The following is a 22,939-nucleotide window of genomic DNA, read 5'->3' as shown; positions in this document are numbered from 1 at the left end:
AAAAAAAAGGATAATAAACTCACTTAATGGAGTTGCTGTGCATTAAATAAAACCTAGCACCCGCTACAGACCTGGCTTCAGAAGGTGAGTCTATGTTCATTCTGAAATGGAGTGGAAGCCCCATTCCTTTTGGACTCACTGGGAGATGTGAAGTCAGTCAGTGAGAAGGCTGAGGCGGGGCCATTTCCAGGGCAGGAGTGCCCTTTTGTGGTTTGGGAATTGGCCCCAGGCTGGTTCTGAAAGGCAGCCTGGGGTACTTTCTCCTGAAAGAAACTTTTCTTCCCTTCTAGGTCTCTGGGGCCTTTCCCCATCCTGGTGAACAGTCCTAAGGGGGCCCTTCACACACAGTGCAAACAATGAACAAGCTGAATATGGATTAGAATTAGTATTACTATGTTTCCTTTTGTTTCATGCTCCAATTGTTTGTCCTCATTTAAAATTTTGGTATTTTGTTCATCCCGGATTTTTGGCATTTTTTATTTTAAAAAATATTGAGTTAAAATATAATTTATCTAGATTACTGAGTTCCTTGCGTTCCCTTAAATTTTGCCTCTAATGATGGAATCTCTCCATCTCTAGCTTTTTTAGGGGGGCTGGAGGGTGGGAGGGTGTATTTTGGAGGCAATCTGTGCCTGCTCCTTTAAACCTGTGACCTTTTTTTTGCGAATGGGAACTTCGCTCTGTATCCCCACCAGAGGCCAGGATAAAGTTCCTAGCCTGGTTCCACCGCATCCAGTCTCCCACCCGCATTTCCACTGAGCTCGGGGATGACTCCGAATTCTTGAAAATCCTCAGCTCCGTTTAATTCCGTAAATATTACTCAAGGGCCAGGCAGGCAGCTGGTTAAGGCTGGGGGCGGGCGAAGACGGGCGCCGAGCGTGCTGGGGGCACCTGGATGGGGCACCCCGCCCGGTCGGAGAGCGCGGGGCCGGGAAGGCTCCCGGAGGCTCCGCCAGGGCGGGACGCTGAGAGCCGGCACACTCTGTACCCGGAGGCCTAGCCGCGGACCCTAGCGCACCTTCGCGGGGGCAACCGCGTCAGAAACCCCGACCTGGCGTGACTTCCTGCCCGGGAGGCCCCGCGGCCTCGGGCTCTGGACGCGGGCCAGGGAGGCGCCGCTTCGGAGGCGCTTCCTGCGCGCAGCGGGCGCGGGAGGCGCGGGAGGAGCGCGGTGAGCGCACCTGGAGCGCCCGCAGGCCCGGCGGGCGCGCGCGGCGACATGGAGGACGGCGTGCTCAAGGAGGGCTTCCTCGTCAAGAGGGTGAGCGCGCCGGAGCCTCTCCGGACACTGGCCCGGCGGCCAGCGGCGGGCGGCGGCTCCCGGAGCCGGGTCCCCAGCCCGCGCCCGACAGCGGGCTCGGCGGGCCGGGGGCGGAGGGCGGGGGCGGCTTCGGGTGAACGGAGCGGCCGGGGCACAGGCAAGGAGGAGATCCCGCTTGGCCGGTGGTACGGGGTGGGGGGCGGCTCCTGAGGCGGACATCTTAGTTAAAACAACTTACTAAGATGTGGGGACGACCATACGTCAATTTGCTCACGTAGGTGTGCTCTGGGGCTCGCAGCGCCCATCTGGGCACCATCTCCCGCACTCTCCACGGTAGCCCCCGGGCCAGGAGGCAGCCCAGGCTGCTAGGCACTTACGGTGTTCCGCGGTCCCCCAGCCGCCCCGCACGTGGAGCACCGCATTCCTCCCTCTCCCCAAAGGAGAAACAAAGTTCAAGGAGGTGAATTAAGCAGTTTGCTCAGGATCTGGGAGCTCGTGGGTGATGGAGCAGGTGCAAACCCACTGAGGTTGACTCCAAGCCTTGATCTGTCCACCGCAGGGTGGGTGTTGTTATCACTGAATGACAGATGAGACCGCTTGCCCCGAGCCCCAGGACTAATAACAACTGGGACCCAACCTCCATCCTCAGTCCTTGCCCACGGCCCACGTGGCCTTTCCCTCAGCTAGCAAGAGTCCAGACAAACACAGAACACACAGATCAAGGTGGAAAACGAACCAAAGAGCAGCAGCAAGAGGAGGTTCGGTTTTTTATAGTTCTTTCAACATTGATGTTGACCCTAAGGGTTTGTACTAACATACCAGCAGAGCATAAAATCTGGGGATGAGCCTTTTGGCTCTTCTACTGAGATTATAGCTTTGGGAGGGAGATGGATGAAGAGGGATGAAGGGGCTCCCCCTGGCATTACCTCCCGTGGAGGCCAGAGTAGCCCCGAAGTCTCCAATCGCTTTCGGGTGAGTAGGTAATGTAGCCAGGTTGTGTTGCACATTATTTGATATAGGAGGGCGGGTGTGTTTGCTCAAAACTGGAAGCAGGAAGGCATAGTGGGAGGCTGATGCCGGATCAAGGGTCAGGGAGCAGGTACCAAATTCCAAGCCACGGTGGTTAGAGCGATAGCCTGTCCCTCCCGGTTTGTCTCAGAGAGACAACCTGTGGGAGGGCTTCTGCAGCCTCCCACTTTCCTGCAGCTCCTGAGGTGAGAGGGAGAGTGTGACCTGGGCAGGGGGGTTGGTGGGCATTGTTGATTGTCCAGACAGCTGGGGCTATCTGGTAGGGGCCTCCCGCTGTCGCTGGGGTTACCTCACAAGATTCCCGCCACCGCCTCCATGAGAGTCAGGGAAGGCCACAGGGAAGGAAGGACATGAGTTCTCTTCAGGATGGCTGCCCAGTCCTGGGTGACTGGCTTAGGGAGTCCGGGGTACAGGGAAGTGAGGACAGTCAACAGGGCTAGCCCCCAAAGCCCACAGCACGGGCCTGGCTGACATGGGGAAAGCTCATTCCAAAGACGGGAGTGTGGAGGCTGACCCCGAGGCCAGGGGAAGCCGCACCCTTTCCTTCCAGGTGAGGGACCTGGCCCTGGGGGGGCGGGGGGGGACCCTGCTCACTGTTCCCGCCTACGGATCCATCTCAGCTTTCTCTCCCCCTTAACCCCTTTCCTCCTGGGGGGCAACAGCAGCTCTGTGTCCCCTGGAGAAGTTGCAGGGCTATGGCCGTAGGATTCCATACATTTAGGAGGTTTTACAGCCCCGGGGGTGGGGCAGGACCTGAGCTGGAAGCCCAGAGTACAAACAGTCATCACCGGTGAGGGTGAAGCAGGAGACGGGCAGGGGCATGATGGATTTGGCTCTCACTCCCGCCCAGACACGAAAGAAGCAAAGCTCCAGGCAAATGCAGGGCACTCACTTGGCCTGGCTTTAAAGGAGGGTGAGGGGGAAGGAAGTGGGATCAGCACAGGCAAGATTGCTCTTCCTTTAAGAAGACGCTGAGGCCCTTCAGGCCTTGCTGCTGGCTCACACCTCCGATGACACTCTTAGAAAATGACATGGCAATGTTAACACGCTTTGGCCTAAAAATTTCCTTTGTCGGACTCAAACCCAAGGAAATACCGTTAAAGCTTTATGAACAAAGTGGTTTTTTTTGTTTTTAAGATTATTTATTTATTTATTTGACAGAGACACAGTGAGAGAGGGAACATAAGTGAGGGAGAGGGAGAAGCAGGCTTCCCGCCAAGCAGGGAGCCCCATGCAGGGCTCAATCCCAGGACCCGGGATCATGACCTGAGCCGAAGGCAGACGCCTAACGACTGAGCCACCCAGCGCCCTCAAAGTGTTATTTTTATAGTGAAAAAACTGGAAACTACCTATATGTCTCCACAAATAAATGACTAAGTATGCTTATGCAGATGTTTTAAATGCTTATAATATGATAACCCAAAGAGTAAAAATATACAAGGCATTAGGAAAAAATAGGCATAGAAGAAAAAAATCTAGAAGGAGTTCTGCAGGCTAGAAGTCTGAAATCAAGGTGTTGGCAGGGCCATCCTTCCTCTGAAGCCTATGGGGAGAGTCCTCCCTTGCCTCTTTTGCTTTGGTATTTACAAGCTGTAAAAGAAAAACCCAGATTCTTCCTTTCCCTATAGGGAAAAACTTTGTTCCTCCCTATTGTTATTTCTTTATCCTGTGAGTCTCCTTTACTTTTACCGAATGTGTGGAGGTTTTTCCCCACACCAGGCAATTCTCGGTGGCACCAGCGGCATGTCTTTAACTCAGTTCTGACACTATCTACCTGGAGATGGCGTCACATCCCACAGGTCAAGGGATCAGTCCCCCAGGACTGCCCCCCACCCCCCCACCCCACTGTACCCATACTTCAGACACTAGTCACAAGCCCGGGTTCACTTGTGCTTCTGACAAATGGACTAATTGTTTGGATAACTGTTTGGATGTTCCAATGACCATTTCAATTAGTTTGCAGCAGCGGCTCACAGAACTCAGGGAAACACTTACTTACATTTGCCAGTTTAATAAAGGCTTCGATAAATGATACAGATGAACAGGCAGTTGGAAAAGCTGTGTAGGGCAAGGTATGTGGGAAGGAGCATGGAGCTTCTGTGTGCTCTCCGGGCATGCCAGTCTCAGTACCTCCATGTATGCACCAACCCAGAAGGTCTCTGAACCCCATACTTTTGGGATTTTATGGAGTCTTCATCACAGAGGTGTGATTGATCATTAACTCCATTTTCAGCCCTTCTCCCCTCTCAAGAGAATCAAGCTTCTAATTGTGGCGTGTTCTTTATGGTGACCAGCCTTCATCCAGGAGCCTACCCAGAGTCACCTCATGAGAACAAAAAATGCTGCTAGCACCCAGGAAATTGCAAGGGTTTCAGGAGCTCTGAGCCAGGAATGGGGGGCAGAGACCTATATATATATATAGCCATCATCTGACACAGGCAATCCACGGCATTCCCTGGCTTGTGGATACACCACTCCAATGTCTGCCTCCATGGTCACATGATGATCTTCTCCCTGTGTGTCTCAGTGTCCAAATTCTCCTCTTCATATAAGGACACCGTTAGTATTAGGGCCATCCTAATCCAGGATGACTTCATCTTATCCTGATCACATCTGCAAAGACCCCATTTCCAAATGAGATCACATTTGTAGGTACCAGGGGTTAAGAATTCAACATACCGGGGCGCCTGGGTGGCTCAGTCAGTTGGGCGGCTGCCTTCGGCTCGGGTCATGATCCTGGGGTCCTGGGATTGAGCCCCGTATCCGGCTCCCTGCTCGGTGGAGAGCCTGCTTCTCCCTCTCCGTCTGCCTGCCACTCTGCCTACTTGTGCTCTCTATCTCTCTGTCAAATAAATAAATAAAATCTTTAAAAAAAAAAAAAAAAAAAGAATTCAACATACCTTTTGGGGGCACATAATTCAATCCATAACAAGTACCATGTCTGCTTCTTTGGGGTTGTAGGGTCTTGGGCAAGAACTTTCTGGACCTTAGTTTCCTCATCATTAAAGTTAGGGAGTACTATGGACTTTTTCAAAGGGTCTCTCCAGCTGTAACATTCCATGACTCTTAAGCCCAACTGTGGAGGTGCTGTCCTACCTTATGGACTCTCCTCCTTCCCCCTAAAGAGGTTCTGGGGACCCTAAGCCGCTTGTGGTCCAGCGGGCCTCTGGCCCCAGCCAGCTACTTGCAGACAAGGAGCCTGGAGAGGGAGGAAACTGCCCGGTTAGAGGAGGCCTGGCATATTTTTCAGCTGTACCACTGTGGTTTTGGCCTCTGACCCCCTTTACTTGCTGACTTTGAACCAGTTCCTTATTTCCTCTGAGCATGACGTGTTTATCTGTAGCCCAGGGATAATCGTGCTCTCCTTCCCATTTGGTGGATGTTACTGCAACCTCCAGCTGAGGTGCCTGCTGCAGTCTGGCCCGCTTCATTCAGCCCTTCTGCCACAGTGTGGTCATGGTGATCTTCTAAACATGAGAACCCAAGCTTTTCGTTGTCCTAGTTAAGAGTCTTCAGGGACTCCCCTCTGGCCACAGTATAAAGATCGAACTTTGCAGCATGGAACCTGAAGCCCCCTGGACCCGCGTCACTTCCCCTGTCCTTTGCCCACAGGCCTCTGAGCCAAAGCCAGATAGAACCACGTGGAGTTTCTCACAAGTGGAAGTGGCTCAAGCTCTCCCTTCCCTGCCTTCCTGACCTGGCCAACTCCACTCAGCCTTCCAGACTCAGCCCTAACATCAGCCCTTCCGGGAGCCTTTGTCAGCCCACTCAGCCTCCTTGGAGCTTCCTCCATCAGCAGAGCTGCTTCTTGGGGTTTGCATCAGGACCTGTTTTACTTCTCTGTTGTTCTGTAATAATCAACCCAAAGCTTAACGTCTTTTTTTTTTTTTAAACATTTTATTCATTTATTTGAGAGAGAGAATGAGAGACAGAGAGAGAATGAGATGGGGGAGGGTCAGAGGGAGAAGCAGACCCCCTGCTGAGCAGGGAGCCCGATGCGGGACTCGATCCCGGGACTCCAGGATCATGACCTGAGCCGAAGGCAGTCGCTTAACCAACTGAGCCACCCAGGTGCCCCCCAAAGCTTAACATCTTAAGACAATAAACACTTATTATCTCACGTGGTTTCTGAGGGGCACGTATTCAGGAACATCTTAGCTGCAAGATTCAAGTCTCATGAGGTTCCAGCCAAAATGTTGCCCAGTGTGGCAGTCTCCTGGAGGCTTGGCTGACCGGAGGATCCAACTGCAAACTCACTCACATGGCTGCTGGCTGGTGGCCTGGGTTCCTCTCCTCTCTGTAGGGGCTGGTCATGATGTGGCAGCTAGCTTTCCCCGGAATACATGGTCAGAGAGAGAGAGAGTCCCCAAAACTGAAGCTACAGGGTCTTTTATAACCTAATGTCAACTGACAAATCATCCCTCTGCCATATTCTCTTGGTCACACAGAGCAACCCTTGGACATTGTGGGAAGAAACTATACAAGGGTGTAGTATCAGGAGGTGGGGATCCTGGGGGACCCCACCAATCGTCTGTCCTAGAACTTACCACACTGGCTGGCATCACTGTCTGTCTCTCCCACTGTCTTAGGTCAGAATCTTGTTCATCTTTGTCTCCCTGCTGCTAGCACAGTGCTTGCTGAAGTAGTCGTTAGCCATTGATTGTTGAATGAATTGATAATGATTTCCCTAGTCAGCTCATCAGGATTTTTGCCTATTTGAATTTCAATTCATTTTCCATTACAAAAATAATACATGCTTATTATTTAAAAAAAAACTAGAAAAGTACTCAAGGCTGTAAATTGAAAAATAAGTTTTCATTCTTGTTGCCCTGTATCCAGTCTTAGTCCTTAGAGATGATAACCATCAACTTTCCTGAGGTATCCCTTCAGAAATTTTCTAAAATAACTACTAGAATTATTTTTAGGTATCATACGAAAAAATGTAAGTAAAAGTGCTTTGCCTATGTCGAAGACCATGGGCGCTGTGATTCTTGGTAGGCTCAGGCTGCTGCGTTTGACCTTGAGGGTTCCACCAGTGACCTTTCCTGCCGTCTGTTAGGATTGGAATCCCTCCTCTACGGCCACAGTGGGCACAGTGTTGTTACACCGTTAGAATATTTTGCATTATTTTATCATAAGCAATGATTCAAAGTGTCTCAATACATAAAACCTCTTCCATATCCTAGACAATTTACTCAGCACACATCCTCGGAAGTGGAATTATTGGGTCAAAGAACTTGAACATTTTTTATGAGGGTTGCCAGCTGCTTCAGGATTTCTACTTACACAGTCAGTCCTTTCTCATCAGCCTTTCTCTGCAGACCTTTCTCCTTTGCTGTCAGGATCCGCAGTTGCTCATAAACACATTCCACTCTAGTGAGTCTGAACAGAAGGGGATTTCATGGAGGAATATTAATTATTAAGTAACTCAGGAATATTTGGGAGGGCCAGTGAACCTGGCTGGGATGCTATATAGCTAGGGACGATGTAGCCAGACAAAAATACCCAACAGCACCACCAGACATTTCTAGTGGAAACATCACTGCTGACGTTATTTGCCGTTTGTCCCTGATAGCTCTGGGGACTGGTGTCAGAAGACCTGTTCTTCCAACACTGTTCTTGCCCCAAATTCCGGTTTCCCCCTGTTGCTGCCAGATATGTATCAGTTCCCCGTGCCAGAGAGTGGCAGCGACCTGGTCACCCACCTGTTGCCTTCGTGCCAGGGATTCTGGGAGATGTAGCATTTTGTCCAGGAAAGTACAGAATCTCCATATTGGCTTGTCCTGTTCAACATCTGTTGGTGACAGTTTTCTCTGTGATATCTCTAAGCCCCATTTCTCCTCTCCCTGTTGTTTTAGTTTGCTAGAGCTGCCGGAACAAAAATACCACAGACAAGACAGCTTCAACAGAGATTTGTTTTCTCACGGTTTTGGAATCTAGGGTACGAGTCCAGCTGTCAGCAGGTTTGGCTTCTTCTGAGGCCTCTGTCCTCCGCTCGCAGATGGGCGACTTCGTGCTGGGTGCTCGCACGGTCTTTCCTCTGTGCATAGGCCTCCCCGCTGTCTCTCTGTGTGTCTAAGGGTCCTTTTCTTATAAGGACCCCAGGCAGATTGGGTTAGGGCCCCCTTAATGGCCTCATTTCAACCTAATCACCTCTTTAAAGCCCTATCTCCACATACAGTCAATACTGGGAGTTAGGGCTTTAATATATGAATGTGTGTGCGTGAGGGCGGACGTAATTTAGCCTGTAACACCTATGTTTTAAGGTTTAAGATTATTTTGCCCTCGTGCCTTCTCCACCTCACACCTGCCCCCATTCCATCCACTAGGATTGCCTTCTCCCCATACACAAGCTTTTGAGCCAGCAATTTACTGCTAATGCTGCTCCAGGAGCCCCTCAGTAGGGGCGATCTAGAAAGAGGACCCGAGTCTGGGCCACGTGGAGAGCAGTAGAGACCCCCCGCCGCTGAGTAGCCAGAGCCAAATCTTTTTTTGTTTCTTTAAACATGTCTACCCACATCAAGGACCTCTGTTAACCGTCATGTTACATGTCGATCCTAAGTACGGGACAGTGGGAAGAGCAAAATGTAAAATTCACAGCCCAGTGCTCACTCTGTCAACTCCTTCTACACCTTTTGGTTCCCCTAACAGCACTCAGTACACACTGAGCTATTCCAATACCACAGGTGTGAGAACTCAGGGAGACTCTGAAATAAGTAAATTTTAGGAAATGTAAGGAAAGGCATGAATGGGGGAAATGGTCTCTGATTCAGATAAAGTGCATCTCTCTTAGGTAGAATCCAGTCCTTATTGGGCTCTGCTCTGGGAAATATGCCAGGAAAGTGGCTTTAATGAGTGTGTACTAAACCCATTCCTTTCTAATTCCTCAGTAGACATTCCCTCATCTGTTGCTCTGTTTTAGAAAAAGGCTCTTTAGGGGCACCTGGGTGTCTCAGTCGGCTAAGCATCTGCCTTCGGCTCAGGTCATGATCCCAGGGTCCTGGGATCGAGCCCCACATCGGGCTCCCTGCTCCGCGGGAAGCCTGCTTCCCCTACTTGTGTTCCCTCTTTTGCTGTGTCTCTCTCTGTCAAATAAATAAAATCTTAAAAAAAAAAAATGTTTTAAAGAAACATATTGGTGTGAGAAGATGCTCAGCAAAGCTAAACAAAACAAAAACTAGATAATAAAACTATAGGTAACATGGTCCTGGTTTTTTTAAAAACCAGAAAGTAAAAACAAAGAGAAAAAAAGACTATAAGAAAACACAAAGTGTTAGCAATGACTGTCTCCTAGTGGTAGGACTCTCTCTTCTGGGACTTCACAATTTCTTTCAAGGTTTATAATCACAAAAAAGGCCAACTGGGAACTAGAAGGTCAATGCCAAAGGTCTTTGTTACATACTCAAAAGAGATGACAAGGAGATCCAGACAGATAACACTTTTTTCATGAAAATGAAAATAAAAGGTATGATTTTTGAACTGGATCCTTTGGCTATTAAGGACATTATTGGGGCAATTGGTGAAACTTGGATGGGGGTTGTGGAATCGATGAAAATAACATATTAATGGAAATTTCCTGATGTTGATGGTTGCATCGTGGTTATGTTGGAAATATTTCCCCTCCCTTTTTTGTAGGAGATACACAATAAAATATTCAGAAGTGATGGAACATCATGTTAAAAGTTTACTCTTAAATGATTCTGTAAAAAAGTTCTTTAATACTATTCTTCAGCTTTTTTCTGAATTGAAATTATTTTATTTTTTTAAAGATTTTATTTATTTATTTGAGAGAGAGAGAGAAATAGAGACAGAGCATGAGCAGGGTGGGGAGGAGGCAGAGGGAGAGGGAGAAGCAGACTCTCCACTGAGTAGGGAGCGTGATGCAGGTCTCAATCCCAGGACCCTGAGATCATGACCTGAGCCGAAGGAAGACGCTTAACTGACTGAGCCACCCAGATGCCTCTGAATTGAAATTATTTTAAAATTAAAAAAATAAAATGAGGTTTTTTTAAAAACAGATAATGCTGTCCCCCTCTTTGGTCCCCTCAGCCACCTCACTGCTGGGCTCTCCTGTCCATCCTCAGGGTCACATTGTCCACAACTGGAAGGCACGATGGTTCATCCTTCGGCAAAACACGTTGCTGTACTACAAGCTTGAGGGGGGTCGGAAGGTGACCCCTCCCAAGGGTCGGATCCTTCTGGATGGCTGCACTATCACCTGCCCCTGCCTGGAGTATGAAAACCGACCGGTAAGTGAAGGCCCCTACTTCCCGGCTCCCCCTGCCTCAGACCCTCCCAGCTCTGGCCTCTTTGGTGAGAGTAATGTGGGTGAAGAGCTGAGTTATCATTGAAAAACCTAAATTCAAGTCCTGATGCACTGTGTACCAGGTGTGTGACCTTGGGCAAGTAGTTGAACCTCTCTGAGCCTTAGTTCCTCATCTACGAAATGGGGTAGAATAATGACACCTCGCTATCTCCTGTGATTATGTTGGGGATCATGAGAGATAGCTGTGGTGAGGATCATGACAGAAGGTGATGGTCTGTCAAAGCACTTTGTTGACTAGGAGGCGCGCTACATAAATGGACGCAATTATTGCTACCTTGGAATTTAATATAGTGGCTTTTATCCCCTGAGGGGGTACATGTTCCAAAAGTCAGGTGCAGTTTCAACCCCACCGTCAAAAAGGTATCTGAATGAATCGTTTTTGAGGGCCCATTATGTGCCAAGAAATTTGCTAGGCTTGGAGGAGTCAAGGAAGAAAATGGTTAGACTGTTTCTCCTTGAATTATTAATCTTATTATGAAAGCAAGTGGTTAAATGAAAAACATTCAGAATTCCAAATGTTGGCACAAACATGATTAGCTGTAGAGAACACTGTATTCCCGAAGAGAAGGAAGATGTAATTAGAGGCTGAGTCAGGTACAGCATTGGGAGGAATAGAGATTTGGCAAAGATCTGAAAGAGGAGAAAGGCAGACGTTATGGGCAGGTGGAAAAGTGTAAAAATGAGGGGAGAGATCGATTTGGAGATAACAATGGCCCGTGTGGCCAGAGGGGAATGTTCACCCAGGGAGCAGTGGGAGATTGGCTGGGGCCACATGGAGGAAATGGGGAGCCATCGAAGGTTCTGAGTGAGAGAGTGGACCGGTAAAAATGCTCTTAGGAGGACTAAAGTGAAGAACTGCGTTCTGTTCCTAATAAGTTACTAGATCCATAAAGAAGGGATCTTACATTTTCTTCTTTCTCTTTTTCTTTTTTATTAAGTATTCTCTATGTGGGGCTCGAAATCACAACCCTGAGATCAAGAGTTACATGCTCCACCAACTGAGCCAGCCAGGCGCCCCACCATTTTCTTCTTTATTACCATGTTTGTTTTTTTTTTAAGGTTTTATTTTATTTATTTGTCGGAGAGAGAGCACGAGCAGGAGGGAGCAGAGGCAGAGGGAGAAGCTGAGCAGGGAGCCTGATGTGGGACTCAATCCCAGGACCCTGGGATCATGACCTGAGCCAAAGGCAGCCACTTAAACAACTGAGCCACCCAGGCGTCCCTACCATGTTTTTCTTCTTTGACTCTTTTAGACTGATTGACAAGCCTTCCAAGTATAAGAAAATATTCATGACCATCCTTTCTGGGTGGTGGGTTTCCTGGTATTTGTTATGTTAACCACTATACTCTTTTGTAGTTTTGAATCTTTCTCAAGAAAAAAAAGAGAGCTATTAAAATAATGAGGCATGAAATAAGGCAAAAAGTAGGGGGAACACAAGAAAACATTATGAATGAAATGTCCATAAGACATGGTTGACTGGATGTTGAGGGCAAAGGAGAGGGAGGTGGTGAGGGTCATTCCAGCCTAGGAGGCTGCAAAAAGGAAATGCCCTTCTACAGTTACCCACTGCCAACCTGCACGGGCTGATGATGAAGAAGGACAAGTAGTGTTCTGCTGGGTGGAGGTAGGGCTGCTAGAGAATGCCCAGCCTGGGCAGACTGGGGCTGCACCTTCCTCCTTATTGCATCGGAAGACCAAACACGGTGTCTGGACACATAGCAGACGATTAACAAATGTTTGCTGAATTAATGTTTGTTTGTTTTTTTTCTTTTTAAGATTTTATTTATCTATCCGACAGAGACAGAGAGAGAGGGAACAAGCAGGAGGAGTGGGAGAGGGAGAAGCAGGCTCCCTGCCAAGCAGGGAGCCCGATGCGGGGCTCGATCCCAGGACCCCAGGATCACGACCCGAGCCGAAGGCAGATGCTCAACGACTGAGCCACTGAATTAATGTTTAAGAAAGAAAACAAATTTACAGATAAGTGAGATGATTTTAAGAGAAAACACCCTAATTTTCTAAGTGAATTTAAGGCTCTAGTTCTCCATAAATTACACCCCAGAACTTGCAGGTTAACTTGTTGACCCAATGCCCCTTAATACTCTTTAAGGAACAGTAGAAAGCGAAAGTGCTGGTTGAATTGGCTAGATATGGAAAAACTTCCAAAAAAGGACACAAGTTAAATTTGCTAACTGGAGTTGTGAGCTTCATGTTAATTCCCAGATTGTCATCTGCCTAGTTCATGAGTCCTTGAGCTGGAAGAGGTCAAGAGGAGCCCATAGGTTCACTAAGAACAAGTTATAAAGCATATATATGTGTATATGTGTGTGTGTGTATATATATATATATTTTAAATTAGGGAAGCTATAGAAGAGTATGCCTGGATTTCACATGGAATTTTATAGTCTCTCCTGAAATTCTTTCATTAAAATGTTGACTGCCCACTGATAGTGCAGGTATGGGGAGCTGGTTGAATTTGTTCTCCCACAATGCTGATGAGCGAGTCAGTGTTAACTCAGAGGAACAGATTCATGGTATTCTTTGGGACTGTGAGCCAGCCTTGTCTTAGCACCGCTTTTGCTGTTAGTTGAGAGGAGGGATGTTAAGTTTGTAAGCGAAGCAAGTTGGGAGCTAATACATTGGAAACCAGAATGGGAATGAAAGAATGCCTCTGGGCTGCCCCAGTGGCTCAGTTGGTTAAGTGTCTGCCTTCAGCTCAGGTCATGATCCCGGGGTCCTGGGATGGAGCCCTGCATCGGGCTCCCTGCTCAGCGGGAAGTTTGCTTCTCCCTCTGCCTGCCGCTCTCCCTGCTTGTGTGTGCGCTCTCTCTCTGTCAAATAAATAAATAAAATCTTAAAAAAAAAAAAAGAATGCCTCTGTTTTACAACAGAAGTGGTAGGCCCAGTCCACTCAGATGACATTTAATAGGGTCAGCATCCAAATCCCACAATGGTAAAAAAAAACTCCTCAATGCACATTTAGGGAATGGAGGAGATGCGGCCTACCTCAGAATGACTCGGCTGACTGCACGGAGCTAGTCTACCAGGCCGCCAGTGTGAGCTTGGGCTGCAGGCCCCGTGCACCCCGCATCCCTCAGAGCTTTCCCGGAGCAGCTGGTTCCGTTCTATGGGTCAGAGCTTCTGAGAATGTTGACCAACTGCAGAACGTGTAGCAGAGCATGAGCTGGTTAAGAGTTTAAACCATACCCTATGAGAAGTGTGTGAAAGACTGGGGATGCTTAGACTAAAGACGAGCACGGAAGGGAGCGTAAGGAACAGTGCCTCCGAGGTAGGGGTTCATATCCCCATCTGACAGATGAAGAAAGGCCCGGTGGGGTCCCTTAATGTGCCCAAGCGTCCACAGGTAAGTGGCAGAGCTGGGATTTGCATTCAGATCGGTCTGACTTGAAAGCCAGTGCATTTCCCACTTCAGCCCAGGGGCTGTCGTGGGAGGTAAGGTTAGTCTGTGTGGTTCTCGAAGGCAGAATCAGAAGCAGGGACGCAAAGTGCCCAGGAAGCAGTCCCTACGCTATATAGTCTGTGCAGGAGGGAAAGCTTACCTTAGGAGGCCAAGAGCTCCCTGTGGCTTGAGGTGTGCAAGGGGATCTTTGAAGACCACCCACTGGGATGTGGCTGAGGGGCTGGGCATTCGGCAGCTGCTGGACCTGTGTGTCCCGGGTTGCTGTGGCCCTGTCATCTTTGCTGCCCCACCACCATTCTCTTGCCCGCTAGGCCTCTGAGTGCTGGTCTGACCGGCTCTCTCTTCCTGCAGCTCCTCATTAAGCTGAAGACTCAAACATCCACCGAGTACTTCCTGGAGGCCTGTTCCCGAGAAGAGAGGGACGCCTGGGCCTTTGAGATAACAGGGGCTATTCATGCCGGGCAGCCGGGGAAGGTCCAGCAGCTCCACATCCTGAAAAACTCCTTCAAGCTGCCCCCTCACATCAGCCTGCAGTGAGTGCCTAGCCCCCCCGCCCCCCGCCCTGCACGTCTGTGCGACATGGGGAGGGGGCCTCGAGGTCGCCGCACAGGCCTGTCCAGTACAGCACGGTGCTTCAGGGCCTTTAGGCCCTACCCACCTGCCCCGCTCCTCTCTGACCTCTTGGGACCTCTGCTGCTTTTGCCCCCCTCAGTGTCTTGAGACCCTCCCTCAGTTTCAGCCAGGGTGCCCAGGGCTCCGTCACAGCCCCCCAGGGATCTCCACTCGCCACGTCCCCGGGCTTTTTTGCAGCCTGCTGGCAAGAGCAATGTGTTCAGGTAGCAGCTGTATTCTTGCTCTGTGAGGTTCCTCGTCCAGCCATTCCTTCAGGCAGCAGTTAGAGAGCGCCGACTGCATGCGCTTCGCTGCACAAGGTGCTCAGGAGATGCAACCGGGAATACCTCAGATCTCATCTCGGGGGCTTTCCAACTCAAGGACGAAGGTAGGAAATGAGAAAAGATCCTCCATGGGTGGCAGGAATCATCTTCACAGAACAGAAAGCGGGTCATTGGTGGAGGCAGCCCTCTGAAGTAGGGAAGTATGAAAGGAATTCCATCCTGGAGAGGGTTACCTCTGCAGACAAGGCCCCTGAAACTCCCAGGTAGCAGAACTGCTGCGCCCATCAAAGACATGGCCAGTCCTTTTCTGGGCTTGCAGAGAGCTCCATGCCGCGCTGAAATCTTGATTGTGCAGCAAGGGTGCTGTTAGACCATGGTGAGCCGCGGGGGATGGGGGAGCAGCGCGGGGGCAGGAGCAGTGGGGGGTGGGCAGGAGCAGCGCGGCGGGGAGGGGGGGCAGGAGCAGCTCGGGGGCAGGAGCAGCGGGGGGGGGGGCAGGAGCAGCGTGGGGGGGAAGTAGCAGCGCGGGGGGGGGGCAGGAACAGCGCGGGGGCAGGAGCAGCGTGGGGGGGCAGGAGCAGCACGGGGGTGAGGAGCAGCTCGGGGGCGGGGGGGGGCAGGAGCAGCGCGGGGGCAGGAGCAGCATGGGGCAGAGCAGCACGGGGCAGGAGCAGCGGGGGGGGGCAGGAGCAGCGCGGGGGGGAGGAGCAGCTGGGGGGGGCAGGAGCAGCGGGGGGCAGGAGGCGGGGCAGGAGCAGCGTGGGGGGGCAGGAGCAGCGCGGGGGGGGCAGGAGCAGCGTGGGGGGCAGGAGCAGCGCGGGGGGGGCAGGAGCAGCACTGGGGCAGAGCAGCACGGGGCAGGAGGCAGGGCAGGAGCAGCGGGGGGGGGGGGGGCAGGAGCAGCGCGGCGGGGGGGGGGAACAGGAACAGCGGGGGAGGGGCAGGAGCGGGGCGGGGGCAGTAGCAGGTGGGAAGGAGTGGGCTCAAGTGACAGGTGACTCTGAGAAGTAGCTGGAGGTCACATTTTATGTAGATCATAGAGAATCATTATTGTATGTTCTTTTGCTCTAAAATTAAAAGTCACAGCTGTTTAATTTTGCTACAAAAGTAATACCTGTCTCATATAGAGCCTTTAGACAAGCAGAAGAAATGAAACATCTGAAAATCCTACCTCTCCAGTTCCAATGCATCATGGAATACCCCCCCACCTTTGTGACGCGTATCACACCGGTTGCCCTTGCTTTATACCCTTGACCCCTCCCTCATGGTGTTGCTGCGATGAGGGTCCCCTCTCCTTTGCCTTCCTGTAGTCGCATCGTGGACAAGATGCACGACAGCAGCAGTGGAATCCGGCCAAGCCCCAACATGGAGCAGGGAAGCACCTACAAAAAGACCTTCATAGGTGAGCCTCCCCTCTTGGGGGCTGGGGCAGGCGGTGGAAACTGGACCACAGTGACCCGTGACTCGGCCATGCTTGCCCTCCTGTGTTGAGGGTAGAGCGGCCTACGGCCATCGGGCTGGTCTGAGATGGCCACGTGTGGGTGTGGCCCTGGGTCTGCTCTTGGGTAGAGCCCAAGGCTGCCCAGAAGGTTAAGGTCAATGAGGTCACAGCCAAATACCCCCAGGGAGGCTAGTCTGTAGCTTGTCGTCTGACTGGTGCTGCCCTTGCCCCAATGCAGGCTCCTCCCTGGTGGACTGGCTCATCTCCAACAGCTTTTCTGCCAACCGTCTGGAGGCCGTGACCCTGGCCTCCATGCTCATGGAGGAGAACTTCCTGAGGCCGGTAGGTGTCCGAAGCATGGGAGCCATTCGCTCTGGAGACCTGGCCGAGCAGTTCCTGGATGACTCCACGGCCCTGTACACTTTTGTAAGTTAGGGAGGGAGTTCCTCTTGCCACTGGGGCAGAGGAAGGAGGAGGTAACAGAGTGAGGGCTGGGGGTGCACAGTCATGGGCGAGAGGCCTAGGGTTGGGGGACCCTCTTTCCCCCCAGGTGGAGTGAGGTTTCTGTATCGAGGATTTTCCTTTCCCCTGTGGTAGCCCCCAGAGCCTGGAACGGGGACTTTTTTGGTAACCGAATCCTCGTTCTTTCCTTCCCGCTAGGCTGAGAGCCACAAGAAGAAGATAAGCTCCAAGGAAGACATTAGTCTCAGCACTGTGGAGTTAAGTGGCACAGTGGTGAAACAAGGCTATCTGGCCAAGCAGGTACGCCTGCCTCGGAGCGGGGGAGATGGACAGAGGCCCCCAGAGGGGGGGAAGGGCCCAGAGTGCCAGAGGCGGGCGCTCGATACCAGCAGAACCTGCTAAAGCGGCAGCCGCAGAGAGCAGATCAAGAGGCACGGACATGCCCTCTCTCTCTCTCTCACACACACACACAGTCCCAGGGCTCAGGGGAGACGCGCACACGAGTCACCATCCCAGTCCCGAGAAACCGTGTCCGCGGCACTAGCCGCCGCACGCACCCGTCCCCGAGAGCGTGGCTTGCCGGCTGGCGTTCTGCTCGTGTCGGCCTTCGGCTCCCTGATGCTTCCTGGGCTCTCGGCCTTCTGTGCACGCTGCACGCCTCCCTCGTACACTTGCTGAACAAAATATAAGTCTTTTGTCCACTCACTTCAGTAGGTTGAAGGTGACGTTCTGTGGTGTCATGTCAGTGTTTAAAAACTGCCTGTGGTCACTGCTGCTGACTCTCCCCCCGGGGCCCCGCCTCCCAGGCCCGGGAGTCTAGTGAGCGGGCGTAGCCGGTGCCTGGCAGACCGCGAGGACCGTGTGGGAGGGACTCCGGAGGCTCCAGGCTGGAGGGCCAAGGAAGCGTTGTGATCTTGGGGGTGAAGCCAAAGACAGTCATACACATCAATGTCTCACACATTTAGATTTTTTTTTTTTTAAAGATTTTATTTATTTATTTGACAGAGAGAGACACAGCGAGAGAGGGAACACAAGCAGGGGGAGTGGGAGAGGGAGCAGCAGGCTTCCCGCCGAGCAGGAGCCCGATGCGGGGCTCGATCCCAGGACCCTGGGGTCATGACCTGAGCCGAAGGCAGATGCTTAACAACTGAGCCACCCAGGCGCCCCGCACAGATTTTAACATAGACGCGGTCATTCCCTCCTTTTTCTGAGGCAGAACGTTGAAGTGGTTTTACTGCCGACGTGTGCGCATATATCCATATGCAGCTGCAGGGCTGCTTTTGATACTTAAAAGCTGGTGCCCTCGGGTTCCAGTTTGCCTGTGAGCTCTTGATCCAGTGGACACCTGCTGCCTCCCTGTCCTCCTTACACCCTGACCAGGGTCTGGGTGATGCTCCCCTTTCCCTTCTGTGTTGACCCTCTTTGGTTCTGTCAACTCAACTAACTGTGACAAGTGTTTTTGCTCAAGTGTCTCTGAGCAGGGAGGTCGGCGTCACTGCAATCCTTGGGTCTCCAGCAGACTCCTTCCAGAAAGTAGTCCACTGTAGCAAGCTTTGATGCACGGAAGTGGGAGGAAGGGACAGAGCTGTCACAGATGAGCCTTGAACCCTTTCTTTGCCTTAGGGGCACAAGAGGAAAAACTGGAAGGTGCGGCGCTTTGTTCTGAGGAAGGATCCGGCTTTCCTGCATTACTATGACCCTTCCAAAGTGAGTGCCGCACGTCCACTTGGCACCCGGGTGTGAGGCTTCAGACACTTGGCTCCCAAGTCCAGCGGGCAGCTGGCACTTGCTTCCTTCCTCCCAGCATCCCTGCCCTCACTTCCGCTGTGCTCTATGCCTTTCCTCCCACAATCCAAGCCACACTCAGCGGTCTGATCATTTCTTTCTCTCAGCACGCTGTTGCCTGTGCGGAGGGTTATCATTATTCTGAGAGGAAAGCATCTTTTAGTTTCTCCAAAGCTCTTTGTGGGGCTGGGGAAGGTGGGGTGGGCTAAAGGAGACTCCTAACTGGTGCTCCCCAGGCCTCTTCACCCCTTTCTGTGCGGAGATCCCATGAATTCTGCCCCTCAACCCGTTGTCCCCACTGATGTTGTGGAAAGTTTCTTTTATCATGTACTGTTTAAGCCATAATTTACTAATTGTGATTAGTAATGATTTGATTCTATGATTATGATTTGATTCTAACTGATCAAAGAATTGCTACTCTGAGTTTCAGAAAATAAGTATTATTGCATGATGAGTTGATCGAATTCCAGTCAAAACCAAAGATAAATGGTCTTTGAGCTGGCCTGTCCAGCCTTGTCTTGGTAGATGTATGATTTTCATTCAGTTTTTGAAATATTGAAGAGTGGGCAGTTCCTCCCTCACCAAGCTTGTCAAGAATCCCCGCCCTAAGGAGTGAGAAGGAGCCCTCTGGGACCCTGGCAGACGACAGGGAGGGCCGTGGGGCCAGGGAGGAGTGTGGCCCTGCAGGCTGTTGGCAGTGAAACGAAGCGCAGACTTCCTTATGGTGCATGTAACGTGGCCACGTGATGTCCAAATTCGGCCTCATCTATTACAGATGACTCTCACCGACTTCGTCAGCTGGCCTCAGGGTGGTTTCAGGCAACAGGGCAACTCCTTTCTCCCTTTTGTGCATTAACACTATGCCTCATCAGGAATTCTTTCTGCTGCAGGAGGAGAACCGGCCAGTGGGTGGGTTTTCTCTTCGTGGCTCACTCGTGTCTGCTCTGGAGGATAACGGCGTTCCCACTGGTAAGGTGCAGCTCCGGGCCGGCCTGCAGGCCTCGGGGTGCTCCCCGCCGGTCGCTCTCTCAGTGGCACTCTGCCGATGGACTGAGCGACGGGGGCTCAGTGAGATGGTCTCAGTGAGACGATGAATAGCCCGAGTTTTAGAGCCAATTTCAGAATGAGGAAAAAGGGCGTGTGGGGTCTTCTCAGTGTTTTAACAACGCAACGAAATAATACTTGTCTCTGGTATCCTTTCCCCTCAGTTTCTGTGCTTACTGGCAGATAAGCTTCCACCTAAGAATAGCAGCCTACACAGTGTTTAAGGCTTAGCAACACACGTTAGTATCTATTAGCACACTAATTTCACAATAGCCAGCTAAGACAGTATTATTCCCATTTTATGGATGTGGAAACTGAGGTTCAAAGAAGCTAAACAAGTTAAAGTCAAGTCCCAAATCTGTGCCTACTTTTAACATAAACATTCTGGATTCTTGGACGTGAATGGAACTGTAGATCTGTGGTTAGTGTAGGCAGCAGGCCAAGAGGGCACAACGGAGGGATGGGGAGTGGAAAGGAGGAAAAGAGGAAAGTGGGCATCTGGTGGGATTCCCTAACCACATACATCGGTATTTAAGAAATACTTCGTGTGTATTTTTGTTTGTGGCTCAGTTTGACTTCTAGCTGAAAGCAGACACAGATACTCACAAATTTTTCTTCTGTCTAGGGGTTAAAGGGAATGTCCAGGGGAATCTCTTCAAAGTGATTACCAAGGATGACACACACTATTATATCCAGGCCAGCAGCAAGGCTGAGCGAACGGAGTGGATTGAAGCTATCAAAAAGCTAACGTGACAAGGAAATGTGTTCCCAAAGGAACAAGGCAGGATTCCTCCCTCCTACCAGATGGTACAGACAGGATTTCCTGCAGAATGAGAGTGTGTTAAGACTTTTAGCTTCTTTGGATATTTTGTACGGCTTTGCAGTGAGACTGGAGTTCCTTCGCTCACAATCGGCAGTGGTGCTATTTCCTTCCCCACCTTCCTGTTAACAGCCTGGAAATGCTAGGACCGCCGTTAGGCATCAGCATCTTGACTTTCACCCATCCTCACAGCTAGCCATTCCTCCAGCACCAAAGTAGGTTTCCCTGTTGTAACACTAACTAGCCATATTGTAATACTAAATAAAACACTAGTCTCATGTTGGCTTTCTCTGAAATGCTGTCAAAAACTAACTCCTTCTCTGGAATTAATAAAAACTGACACATTTCTAGCTATTAGAATTCCTGTGTGAAGTTTTTATAGTTTTCAAAGGTTTTTCATGCTTGAGGCTAGTCAAATTATTATGGAAGATTATGAAAACATCTCAAGTGATCTCTGTCACTAAGACATTGCTTCATATTAAAATGGGGATAGTGGCAAAATTGTGAACATTGTTTTGCTTTGAAAAATAAGCCTGCATAAGTATACACTACAGAAATCATGGACTCAGTTGGAGATTAGTCACAAATACAACAAAGAGTAAAACTACAGCATTTCTATGAAAAATGGCAATTCAGAAAGACGCACAGCAGGAGCAGCTAAAGGACAGAGAAAGATGTAAACGGTAAAATAATTAGGGAATGAGATTTTGGTTTTAAAGTGAACATTAACTGAGACATATAGGTACCAAGAAGCTTCACCAGTTGGGAGGTTAATCTGAAGTAGTGAAAAGTCTGTATCATACAATATCTTTAAAAACATTTTTATTACTTTCAAGTTTATACAGTAATCTGGCACAAGCTACTGCCAGCATTCTTGCCAAGTACAAGTGCTTTGACTTCCTTTAATGAATAGATATGTAACTTACATTTATGGGGAGTAGATACTTCCAAAGTGCTTAAGGAAAAAAATTTTCCTTTTAAATAGTGTGAACTGTCTCCTCTTAATCTTGTCTAGAATACCTAACCTGCACGATCAGGAATTCCAAGCTAATGAGGTTTTATTTTATTCCTTACATTGTAAGAGACTGCCTTTTAAAGCACCATTTTCCATTTGGCATTTCACCAAGGTCTAATGTCCCTGGAATTATTTCTTTATTGCTCTTTGAATATCAACAGGTGTTTACCTAAATTAAACTGCATTTGGTGTGATGGCTTGACTCCCAAATTGGCACAACGGCACCCTGTTCTGTATAGGGCTATCAGAATCTGTGTGTGTTGAAAAAGTAGATGGCCATCACCTTGAGGCAACTCTTGCCAAAGTACTAGTACTTGGATTTTTAAAAAATCCCAAACCATTTTAATTTAATGGTTCTTCACACAAAAGTACTAGGTCAAGAGTGTTTGAAAGGATGGCAGCTGAGTAATAACCGCAATGCCTAGCGTGTCTCTGTAGGTTCTCACTAAATGAGTATTACCCATGTACATACTGGTTGTCTTGTTTTGCTATAAAACACAGCAAATGAAAATGTTCCCATTTTTTTCTCAGCTACTTTTGACTTTCAGTTACGATTAAACGAGACCTGAACTATTGCTGATTTTCAGCTGTATGAGTTGATAACCGCTTTAACGCACAGGCAGAATGGGGAGATGAAATTGTCAATTTTTAATGAAAAGTCTTCGTATGGTGATCCGAGATTTGGATAAACTGGTCAGTTGTCTTTGTCAATCTGTTCCTCAGGTTACTTGGAGCTGGGTGTGTAGCCTGTCCTCATATTTGAAAGTGGTATTTTTAGGTCAGCAGGTATGTATGCTTTAAGTTTAATTAGGTCTCTCCTTCATGGTGTCAGTGAGGTATTAATCTTTTCTCTGGGAAGGGTCATAAATTTTGCAAAACTGTTGTGGAACTGAGCAAAAGGCTTGCATGGGATAAAAATCACTCACCATGGAGGTCACCAGTATTTCTCAACGGTTATGCCTGGAAGTGTAAAAAATTCAGGAAACAAAGTGGAAGTTAAATTCAATTCCCCTGCCTACAACAAACATTTAAGGAGCACCTGTTATATATTGAGGACATTCTTGATGCCACAAGCTTTATAGACTTGTTTTCTGACTCCTCAAAAAGACCAAAATGAAAATCATGTGCCAATTTTGAGTACACCTAAATCCTCGTCTAAATATTCCCAGTATGGCATGTACTAGCGATCATGGCTACCTCGCGGCAATAGTCACATGAGGTTATACTCGTGGATTTAAAAAGCTAGTAGAGGCTGCTTAAAGAGGGGCAAACCAAATATGGCATAAACTGTCTCACCCACACACTTCTATTTTCCAGTCCCTTTAATACTGAATTAAGTCTAGTACTCAATCAATTAAGGTGGGTTAGGTTTAATCTTTTAAGTATTTAAATAGCTATTCTTAGGAATAATTAATAAAATAAATCTAGTACCTCAAGTATC

At 49.6% G+C, this 22,939-nt stretch overlaps 1 protein-coding gene across 2 annotated transcripts; it reads left to right on the top strand.

Annotated features, from left to right (window-relative positions):
- Nucleotides 1-792: 792 nt before the first annotated feature.
- PLEK2 (pleckstrin 2) lies at nucleotides 793-22,588 on the top strand. Of its 2 annotated transcripts, XM_045901054.3 has the most exons (9): nucleotides 812-1,261; nucleotides 10,375-10,539; nucleotides 14,387-14,568; nucleotides 16,242-16,333; nucleotides 16,611-16,798; nucleotides 17,033-17,134; nucleotides 18,458-18,541; nucleotides 19,510-19,588; nucleotides 20,289-22,588. In XM_045901054.3, exons 1-9 carry the CDS (start codon nucleotides 1,220-1,222, stop codon nucleotides 20,414-20,416), a joined length of 1,062 nt encoding a protein of 353 aa, XP_045757010.1. In that variant the 5' UTR covers nucleotides 812-1,219; the 3' UTR covers nucleotides 20,417-22,588. The 2 variants fall into 2 exon arrangements, with proteins under 2 accessions (XP_064427269.1, XP_045757010.1); XM_064571199.1 differs by lacking the exon at nucleotides 18,458-18,541 and having other exon boundaries at nucleotides 793-1,261.
- Nucleotides 22,589-22,939: the final 351 nt, after the last annotated feature.

The sequence above is a fragment of the Mirounga angustirostris genome, unplaced genomic scaffold (assembly GCF_029215605.1).
Source record: "Mirounga angustirostris isolate CCGP_5_RB_7025 unplaced genomic scaffold, mMirAng1.0.hap1 SCAF_9, whole genome shotgun sequence".
NCBI classification, from domain to species: Eukaryota; Metazoa; Chordata; class Mammalia; order Carnivora; family Phocidae; genus Mirounga; species Mirounga angustirostris.
Note: the sequence above shows the minus strand (reverse complement) of the source record. Positions and strands in the feature narration are given on the sequence as shown.

Excerpts from the sequence above, each read along its gene's own strand:
- PLEK2 (XM_045901054.3), top strand. The coding sequence starts at position 1,220 with ATGGAGGACGGCGTGCTCAAGGAGGGCTTCCTCGTCAAGAGG. Across the intron at positions 1,262-10,374 it reads AGGGCTTCCTCGTCAAGAGG|GGTCACATTGTCCACAACTG; the intron begins GTGAGCGCGCCG and ends GTCCATCCTCAG. Across the intron at positions 16,799-17,032 it reads CCACGGCCCTGTACACTTTT|GCTGAGAGCCACAAGAAGAA; the intron begins GTAAGTTAGGGA and ends CCTTCCCGCTAG.